The sequence below is a fragment of the Leptodactylus fuscus genome, chromosome 4 (genome assembly GCF_031893055.1).
Source record: "Leptodactylus fuscus isolate aLepFus1 chromosome 4, aLepFus1.hap2, whole genome shotgun sequence".
Classification (NCBI taxonomy): domain Eukaryota; kingdom Metazoa; phylum Chordata; class Amphibia; order Anura; family Leptodactylidae; genus Leptodactylus; species Leptodactylus fuscus.
Window position 1 is genome coordinate 30,717,052 of NC_134268.1, and position 10,391 is coordinate 30,727,442.

Genomic DNA, 10,391 nt, shown 5'->3' on the forward strand with positions numbered 1-10,391 from the left:
AGCCCTTATTACGAGCGTCGCGGCGCCATTTTTGTTATGGGCAATAGTTAGTTCGTCACGCTGGAGGAGGAATAGTGGGCGGGGCTAGGTTGAGAGGTCACCGGCAAAGCCTGTGCCTGATGTAACGTGTGCAGGGCCAGTGACAGCTATACACATGGCCGCCCCGTCAGGACCGGCTGCTGAGCCCGCCCTGCCCGCACCTTCCCCGGTCACAGCCATAAGGCAGCTCTTCGGACATGTCCAGTATGAGAACCTGGTGGCCGGCCTGAGCGGGGGCGTCATCTCCACCCTGGTCCTACACCCGCTGGACCTGGTCAAGATCCGCTTCGCAGGTCAGTCCGCATCGCTTATCTGGTCCTGAATGGAGGTGTCAGGTCTGCACTACATCCATCTCACTGTACGGCTAGGGAGGGCATGCTGGAAGTTGTAGTTCCCCTAGCTGTATACTGTTATACAACCACTTTGAAGATATCTGCTTGCTGTCAGTGAATGGGGTCATTGGGGGTTATTAGTACTGGTGCTATGTGCACCATTCTCCTTATTGTCTGCAGGTGCAGCAAAATAATACAAGGGCTCCAGTGGGTGCACCATGTTCCCAAAATGAAGTCTACGCCAGTCAGGACCTAATAAGGCCGGGGCTACACGGTGATCTGGATGCATGACCAAAGGTCTTCATGAATGGAACAACATTGTGACCCCAAGGATTTAGAGGGGTTTGTCCAGGAATTAGGCAAATCCCAGAGGCGGTCGGGGAAGGTGTAACATAAAAAATAAATCATACTTGCGTGTCCCCGGCCATTTGGGTGCCCAAAGTCCTCGCCATACAAGACCATTGAGGCCAATCAGAGAATCACCAAAGGACCGGGACCATGTGAGTGACGTCACCGTGTCCTTTCCAGCCTCGCCGAGGACATTGACCGACAATTCCTGGACAACTCTTTTACAGTCACAGAAAAGTCGAACAATATTCAACTTGAAGCTGTGGTTGTGGCGACATTATTGAAGGAGTTGCAGGGTGACCTGACAATCTTCAGTCATGCAATGGGAGTTGCGACCAAAATGTATATCAGACACCACAACCATTTTTCCTCCCACTTTTCACTTTGCATTGGAAAATCAAGAAAGTGGCTAATTTATTTAGAGGAAAACCAAAAAGAAGTCCAACTTTGACATCAGGAATCTGCAGTGTTATGTCATTTGGGGCAGTGCATGGCTATCATACAAACACTATATAAAAGTATAACCTATACACAGGCTAGATACAAACGTATGATGGCTGGGGTTCCAACTCCTCTATCATTCCCATCAGCACCACTGCTGTCCTGGGGTGCCAATGGGTTTGTATACCAGGGCTTTTACTAACCATCTTTGTGCCCCTATGATATACTCTGCGTACAAGTAGAACATGTATACAGCTTGGTGAGGAACTGTTGATGACCCATGCTAAATATTGTTGGGTCTTCTCATTCCTTATGCCTGCAGCCTCTTAGTACTTCCCAGGCACAGCGCCATAGATTTGTATAATGGCTGTGTATAGTGGTATCGCTGCTCAGCTCATTCACTTGAATGGGACTGAGCTGCGATCAGGTCATATAACCAAAGAATACAACATGACATGGCCTATGAAGTGGAAGCATTGCTTAGGGAGCGCCCATGCCTTTTAAACAGGAGGTCTGGTGGAGGGTTCCCAGGTGTTTGAGCTCTCACAGATCTTCAATGGTTGACGTAGCCTAATAAGGAATGAAAAAGTCCAACAAAACCCCCTTTAAATAAGTGTCTGATAAATAGCACCACCCACTATCGGGGTCCTGTGCTGCCAGCTCCTTCTATATGGTCGGTGCTGATATTTCAATATATTACCTTGGCACAGAATAATGGACCTTTAATGCGTTTTGTGTTTGATTTCACAGTGAGCGATGGCTTAGAGCTCCGACCGAAGTACAATGGCATTCTGCATTGCATGTCCACTGTGTGGAGACGAGAAGGACTACGTGGTCTCTATCAGGGGGTTACCCCAAATATGTGGGGTGCAGGCGCCTCCTGGGGGCTATACTTCTTCTTGTAAGTAAATACAGCAAAAACATATTGACTTTATACTTTAAAACAAATATGTTATCTGATCTGGAGATTGGCTGGTGCATGCGTCATACCCATGTACCCTGATCGCCAGCTTATGGCAGCTCTCACTATAGCGGGCAATTGGTACTGGTTGTTTGCACGTATACAGTCTCTCTGACGGTTTCACATACTGACTGTCTCCTTTATCTGTCTACCAGTTATAACGGAATCAAGGCCTACAAAAAGGAAGGGAGAACAGAAAACCTGACCGCCACCGAACACCTCCTGTCTGCTGCCGAGGCTGGTGAGTGATGTCCTAGCCTCAGATACAGATGAGATATCATGTGATAGAACTGTCATCTGTAGGGATCAGGCAGGTTCATCCCAATTAAAAATCTGGAACACCTTAGAAAAATGCAGCAGTTATCCAAAGCATCCAAACCATTTCCAGTGCTCCATACTGTCCCGTTCCCAGCACTCTGTTGTCCGCTCCAATTCTTCAGCAAACCCTTTTAATCCCTGTTCTTATTCTCTGTCAGCCATGCACGTACACACTAAATCTAGTTTCGCAGAAAACCAAATAACTCAGGTAAAGAAGGTGAAGTGCCCTGAGGGTGGTATTCACACGCTGCAGAATTTTTGCAGATTTCTACAACTCAGAATCTGTTCCGTGCATCTGAACGTGGATACTTTATGTGCATAGGTGTCAGCTGAATGGGACAACTGCAGAAAATTCACCAATAATACCGTACACATCCACTACATTACATGGGATATATACGGTGCGCTGCATAAATCCATGCAGAAAATAATAGTAGCAGCAGCATAGATGACATTTCAACAGGTCTCATCCATTCTGTGCAAAAAATCTGTTGCATTAAGTGACTTGTGATGCAGAGCTTTATTCTGCTGTCTGTCAATATATGCTGCAGATTTTCACTATGGATTTTGGCCTTTGCAATGTACGGCAGAAATCTGCAGCAAGTCTATAAAGTATACAAAAAAGAGGAAGGCGGTGGATCATCTTGGGTTCAAGGTGCTGGTTTGAATCGTGACCCAAAGTCGTAACGAGCTTTGGAAACCCAAATTTGGTCTATATAGAACCCAGTAGAAGTAAGTCCCCGTTAATTCCTTTAACCTTTGCACCACCACTACAGTAACAGAATTGTTGCCCTCGGTCTGGACCTACTGAGGATCATGTCTTGCAATGTTTCTTTAATGCAGGTGCCTTAACCCTTTGTTTCACAAACCCAATATGGGTTACAAAGACTCGTCTTGTTCTTCAGTATGATGCTGGCGTTGACCCTTCAAGACGGCAGTACAAAGGCATGTTCCATGCACTGGCTAAAATTTATAGGCAAGAAGGAGTTCCAGGACTGTACAAGGTGATCTATGTTTCTATAATGTTGTACAATCATCTGAGACCTCGAGCGATCCCATTAGTAACCGTCATGTCTTGTATTTGTAGGGCTTTGTACCAGGCCTGCTGGGAACGTCACACGGTGCCCTCCAGTTTATGGCATATGAGGAACTGAAGATGGATTATAATAAGCACTTAAATCGACCCATTGACACAAAACTGGTAATAACTATCTATCTATATGTACATTCTGGCCTCATGAGCATAGAAGAGCCACAAGAGATGCCAAGCATTATAATTCACGCTTAACTTTCATGCCTTTCCAGAACACCTTGGAATACATCACAATGGCGGCCTTATCAAAGATATTTGCTGTGTCGGCTACGTACCCCTACCAGGTGGTGCGCGCGCGGTTACAGGATCAGCATAACCAATACTTAGGAGTCATAGATGTTATCAGAAGGACATGGAGGTAAGTCGAGTCGAGTTTTTGGTGTTAGTATATTAGTCTTTCTAGTGAGCCTGGTTTGGGGCTATTTTAAAGGATTTTTCAACTTCGGGGAACCCTTAAAGGAGTTATCCAGCCCCTCAAACTGATGACTTATCTAAAGGATAGGTCAATAGTATCTGAACTATCGGTGTTGGAGACCTGGACCCCACACGTCAGTTGTTGCAGCATCCTTCAGGGATCGGTCTGCTCTTATTCAATAGTGGGGGTGACCGGGAACAGCAGCTTCGTTCCTTTACTCGAATAAGAGCAGTCTGTGCAAGCTCCCTGTCCACTGCAGCAGCTCCCATGGACAGAGACTGCCAGAACAGGTGATCTGTGTGGGGTCCACATGTCAGACCCCCAAAGATCAAATACCTGGATATGCCATGTATCTAAAACCCTCGCTTGTTAGAATAACTGAGCAGGGAGGCTTGGAAGTCCCATAGAAGTGAATGAGGTGAGTCGCACATGTATGGTGTGTACTCTCCATTCACTGCAGCTATGAGACTGGGATTGGAGACACCCATTGTTGACAAACGTGTGAGTTCCAGAAGTGGGACGTGTTGGGTCTCCTGACCTGTTTTAGTAAACACCTGTAGTATCCTAACAGTTCCAGGTAGGGCGGGGCGACTGATTAAAAAAAATAACCAAAACTGAATATCAGCCAGGTAAACCAATGTGATTTTGTTCACTTGGTGTTACCATTCCCCTTGTCGATAGGGGAGACATGAGATACTAGGGCCTCATAGACTTCTGTAGACACCATATTATCGAATTTAGAGATTTCCAGAGTTGTAACACATCTGTGTGCATTAGGCCATGATCCACCTGTATAACTTGGGCATATTGTGAATTGTGAAGCTGATTTTAATACAGTGGAAGAATTCTGCAGGGATAGCAACACAGGACAGTACACTAGTGGTATAGTCTAGGGCACCCCCTAACTTTCCTTTAGTAAAAAACGGGGGCGCACCAGATTACACAGTCAGACTAATACGTAGCACTCCGCAGAGAGGAATGTTGTTTACTTTAGACCATGCATTTATATTTGTCTCTTCTGTCTTAAAGGAAAGAAGGTTTCCATGGCTTCTACAAAGGAATTGTCCCTAACTTACTCCGAGTGACGCCGGCCTGCTGCATCACCTTTGTAGTTTTTGAGAACGTCTCTCACTTCCTTTTAGGACTAAGGAAACCGAAGATGTAAAGAGATGAATTGCTTGGACTGGTTGGTGCAATGCTGTAGACGCGCCAGTCCGCGGGGCAATGGACACTTTACCAAGAGAGTAAATGCTGCCTGAACTTTCCAGGGTTTTGCGCTTGTACCTGTGTCAGAGCAGGTTTAGGTTTTATTTATTTTATTTTGTATTTTTTTCTGCCTGAACAAGAGTCTTCTGTTATCATTTGATACAATCCGGGCATTGACTACTTCTATTTTTATATGAGCCGATTCTACTTTTATTTCCTTAGGAATGGCTACAGTCCAGAGGCGCTGTAATAAAAAGGAACGTAACAGAGTTAGGAAAAAAAATTTGGTTCCAGTTCTCTTTATTATACGAACATTGCCTTACATATTACAGGAAAATCCTTGTAATCCAACATGCAATAATCCAGAAAGTCTTATTAACCTGCTGCTTGTATTGAGAACAGAACTGAAATATCTGGAACTTCACAAGATAGAACGGACCATTAAATAACCAGATGGGTTAACATTTATTGAACATATCCTATTAGTTTTAGGATCATCCAAAAGTACAGTATTTGATAGTCTGGTATCTGTCAGGTTGCATTAATTCTGGATTAAGCCTGAAGCCACACGTTGTGGAAATGCAGTTTTTTTTTGTTGTTTTTTTTTTTTTTTTTTGCAGATTTTGCTGCAGTTTTTTTGAGCCAAAATCATGAGTGGACTTAACAGAAGGGAAACATCTAAGAACTTCTTATATATTTCCTTTTCAAGCCGCTGCCAACTTTAGTTTGAAAAACTGCAGCAAAATCTGCAACAAAAACTCTGTTTCCGCAACGTGAGACTTTAGACAAAGGAGTTCTACTGTATACATTTGGGTGTGTTAAGGCAATAGCAACTACAATAAGAAAATAATCCTGCAATTTCACATTATAATAATTGTAAGTGAATGGGAACAGAGCTGCGTGTTCCCCTGTGCCCCCACTACAGTGTACAGAGCCGGAATCTGCATACATTGTACAGGACCGTGCACTGTACTTGTGGCTCCAGGGACCTGCAGCCCTGCTATTCACTTCATTAGGAACAGAGACGCTTACGGCCATAGACCTAGGAAGATGGACAATGTGGCTCGGCTGCACTGAAGTGACATGCTCAGCTGTGTTCGGGCTGTTAAATCTGGCCAATACACAGACCTTTTACTAGCCTGAACATGGCCGCGTGTAATGACCCTTATGTGTCCAATATCTTTATCTATCTGCAAAATGTTTCTCAGGAATCAATAGTCGCCATGACCGCTGCTCCTGGCTGGCTGTCTTCTGTCAATTAGCGTCAGCTAGTGTTTGCTCTGTTGCAGCCTCCATTGATGTCCAGGCCATAGTCCATATTGGCAGAATAGTTTACAGGATCGATGATCGCTGCGCCAGTTGTGTCTCGTAAGCGGTTGACAGGTCAAGTAGAAAAACTTCATAGCATCATCATCTATAGATGTAGCAGAGCTGAAATTGCCTTTGGGGGTATTGTTTGTGCATTAGGATTATCTGCAGTCCTGTGTCAGATAAATGATTTTGCACTATGCCAAAAGACAGGCTCTGCTCTGCTACATCTATCTGTGACCAGTGTATATGTTTGAAAAGGAGTCTGTCAGCGGCTTAGACCTTTTTAAAATTGTAAGATTCCTAGCAGATTCCTGGATCACGGATGTCTATGGGGTCCGCTCTTCGTATGTAGTGCCCAGAGCTTACAGGCACAGCTGTAGTGTCCAGTCAGAAGGCCACAAGACCTGTCATTTGGCAGAGATGAGGGGCTGGGGAGTATATAGTCCAGAGAGCATGGGGAACTAGTGATCCTGGGACTACGCAAAAGCATTGAAACTTGGGTTTCTTGGTCATGCACATCAGTATGTTCTCTCCTTTCGCCTCTATGCACACTTGTGCTTTGTTAGTGTTCTAGCCATTTTTAATGGTCTGGGCTCATTGCATGAAATGAATGCATCCATGGAGGGCACAAGACAGTGCATTGATCTCATCCATGTGCCGTTTGTGTTGACTTCCTATGAGCTCATAGCCGTACAAGTTCGTGTATAGATCTAGTAGCAATTCTGAGGGGTCAGAACTACTGACATGTATTATGAATTAAAGGGGTTATCCATTTTCTAAATTTGATAGCCTATCCTTAGGAGCTACAGTTGTCCAACAAAACAGGGTGAGCTGACATATCTGGTGATGTACGACTCCCCGCTGTTGGTGGTACAATGGTGATCACACACTTATTACATATCATATCTCTCAACCGTCCTGGATTAGGCCAGACAGTCCAGTTTTTGCACCCGTGTCCCACCATGTCACCATTCCAGACAGTTGTGCACTTGTTCCACCATATTCCCCACTGTAGCTAAGGTGGTCCTCTTGAGTTTCACCCCCATAACCTGTGAGATGGATCTCATGTGATGTGAACCCACCTACTACACCCCTGGATATCAGCAACAAGAGCAAAGGTGTTGAAAAGATAAGTGCAAGTGCTGCACAGAAGCGACCGCCTCCTCCGCTCAGGTCTGAGGCCCAAGGAGTGTCTGCCCTGTGAGTGCGGGGGATGGACCCCTGCAGTATATAGGGATTAGTAGAGTAGATATTTAGAGCCAAATCTTTCTGCTGTTATATTTTTTTAATAAATCTTTATAGCAATCTAAGCTGTATATCTGATACAAAGTTCCAAATCCCCTGCACAGTCATAGATTTAAAACACTGCACACTGGCTGACTGCAGCCACCACTAGAGGGAGCTTAGGAGCACAGAGCATACAGTTACTACCGTGTTCCATGTATAGACAGTATATACAGTAGTAGTCATGTTTGTTATTTTTACAGATCCCACCCCCTCCTGGGCCAGCTTCTATTGTAAAGGCGACCTGTGGCACAAGAGGCCCCTTTCTGTTATCAGTATAGCTGGGCCTGACTCTGGGATTGAGACTCATCAGGCTCTGGATCCTAGGGGGGTGAGGGGACTCCTTTGGGGAGGGGGCTCTGGGCAGTCTGCCTCAACACTGGACCTGCCTGAAGGCACAGGGCCCATCGGGGGATTCACCAGTACCATGGTATGCCACATTGTAAAGCCCTGCTTTCTGACATTGGAGAGATATCCGTGCCAAAACTAATGCACCATTATCTCCGGCACCTGGGCACATATCGGGAAAGCCGACCGCGCACTGTTGGCTTTCTAGCAGTATATAATACCAAACATGTCTGAGGACATGAAAGGGAGTATAATAAATGTATACTACCCTGTATTCCCCATGCCATCCTATGGAGCCTGCTCAACCCTAGCGGTGTTGACTGTAGTAGTTACATGTCTACATTGGGACATCATTGCAGTATCACAGGCTGCTGGGACCATGAGTTGACCACAGCCCTATAGCTACACCCGTTGACAAAAATATCTGAGCAGGAAACTACAGTCTTTGGATGAAATCATCAATGTGAATGTGGGAGGAACAATCTCTGCTGCAATTTTTTTCCCAGTTTTGCAGTATGGTTCACAAAGTGCGTTTTTGCTAAAAGAAATTGCATGCCGTTTTATATAAAATGTGTTTGTCAGCACGAATACGCTGTGTGATGGAGCCTTAGACAGAGATATTATCAACTCGTGGTCCTAGGAGCACTCACTGGCGATAAATGCCCTGTCCAGAGATGAACAAGGCACTGATGTTAATGCTGCAGGGGTATAGAACGAGGTACCAAACTGACAGGCAGAAGAATGGTCAAAATGTAAGCAAAGGTCAGGGCAGGCAGCAAACCATTATTGTCAAAAACCAGGCCAGAGTCAGGGCAGGCGGCATACACGCATGATGCAAAAACAGGCCATGGTCAGAGCAGGCGGCATACACGCATGGTGCAAAAACAGGCCAGAGTCAGGGCAGGCGGCAAGCAAGAGTAGTCCAAAAACAAGCTGGGGTCAGGGCAGGAAGCAGTTAAAACATGGTCCATTAAGCAAGCCGAGGTCAAAACCATAAAATCAGTCAGAAGAGGAACTGGGCAGGTTAGCCAAGTAGGGACAGCAGCAATTTCAAGGTTTTCCGTGCTTCACAGCTCATGGAGACCAACGGTAGAGGGTCAGTCAGCTGCTTAGCTGTCACCTTAAAGGCATAAGGTGGCCTGGGGAAACTCAATATTACTTCTGCTGCTGCTCTCTGAGCTGACATCTTCCAGGTGGATGTTCTCCTGGGCCTTGGGGCAGCGCTCTGCACCTCAACGGATGTTAGGGAGGCCTTCTTTACAGGTCATGCTAGTAGGAGTGGAGGACTTACAACCTTACCAGATATTAGGGCGGCCTCCTTATCTGCTATACAGATGATGGCTGCAGGCTGTGCTGATGTTGAAGGAGGCGTTTTAACCCTGAGGTGTAGGCCAGGTTCCTCAATGGGTGCCTCAAAGAGATATTTCATGAATAACACTATGGTTTCTATTGCTGAGATAATGCAGTTTTTTTGCAAAAACCAGGTTGCGGTTTTTCCGCCTCCCATTGACTTGAATGAGTTTTTCCAAGTGGAATCTGCCTGAAGATAGGTCATGACAAAAAACGTTAGTGGAAAAAAAAATGCTAGTGGCTCCTATTGAAATGAATGGGAGGCGTTTTTTGCAGGTGGATTTTGAGGCGGATTCCGCCTCAAGAGCTGATTTTTAGTGCAGCTTCTTTCTTAGAAGGTGTTGTCCAATTGGAAACACTACTTTATGTATATTGTATAAAGATAATCACAAAACATACTGCATAAAAATTGTCCCGAAATTTTTATTTACCGTAATTTTATTTTGAATTAAAACTATTTTCGATAGGAGTCATCTGATGGAGTGTAAGATCATTTATCGTTATTTCTGTATTATATTCATTTATGTATATGATCGGCTTATTGTTTGTATATCTCTGCTGTAAGTCATGTTCCTGCTCAGAGTATAATATTGTGGAGTGTATTGCCTGTATACAGCAGAGATGTCAACCTGGGAGAGCCCTACACAGGGGGACTTGTAATAATGGCCAAAAGTTCACCACGGGGACACCCGCCATTCCTAGTTACTGCCTTCAGCTGAGATTTCAGAGTGAAAGTCGCTTGAACAGGTTTAAAAAAAAACAGAGAAAGAAGCATTTTGTCTTATAAAATATATTGCAAAACTTCTTATATTCACTTGTACTATTTATTAATAGAGATGAGCGAACACTGTTTGGATCAGCCGATCCGAACAGCACGCTCCCATAGAAATGAATGGAAGCACCTGGCACGGCGACCGGCCGCCGGCAAAGTCAGCGTCACAGGTG

At 45.0% G+C, this 10,391-nt stretch overlaps 1 protein-coding gene across 1 annotated transcript; it reads left to right on the forward strand.

Annotated features, from left to right (window-relative positions):
• Nucleotides 1–92: 92 nt before the first annotated feature.
• SLC25A32 (solute carrier family 25 member 32) lies at nucleotides 93–5,408 on the forward strand. Its single transcript, XM_075272083.1, has 7 exons — nucleotides 93–332; nucleotides 1,911–2,061; nucleotides 2,277–2,362; nucleotides 3,283–3,443; nucleotides 3,527–3,640; nucleotides 3,745–3,890; nucleotides 4,977–5,408. Exons 1-7 carry the CDS (start codon nucleotides 155–157, stop codon nucleotides 5,110–5,112), a joined length of 972 nt encoding a protein of 323 aa, XP_075128184.1. The 5' UTR covers nucleotides 93–154; the 3' UTR covers nucleotides 5,113–5,408.
• Nucleotides 5,409–10,391: the final 4,983 nt, after the last annotated feature.

What these genes read in the sequence shown, in the direction of transcription:
- SLC25A32 (XM_075272083.1), top strand. Translation starts at nt 155, where the DNA reads ATGGCCGCCCCGTCAGGACCGGCTGCTGAGCCCGCCCTGCCCGCACCT. An exon ending in GGTCAAGATCCGCTTCGCAG is followed by an intron (nt 333 to 1,910) that starts GTCAGTCCGCAT and finishes TTGATTTCACAG; the next exon opens with TGAGCGATGGCTTAGAGCTC. An exon ending in TGGGGGCTATACTTCTTCTT is followed by an intron (nt 2,062 to 2,276) that starts GTAAGTAAATAC and finishes TCTGTCTACCAG; the next exon opens with TTATAACGGAATCAAGGCCT.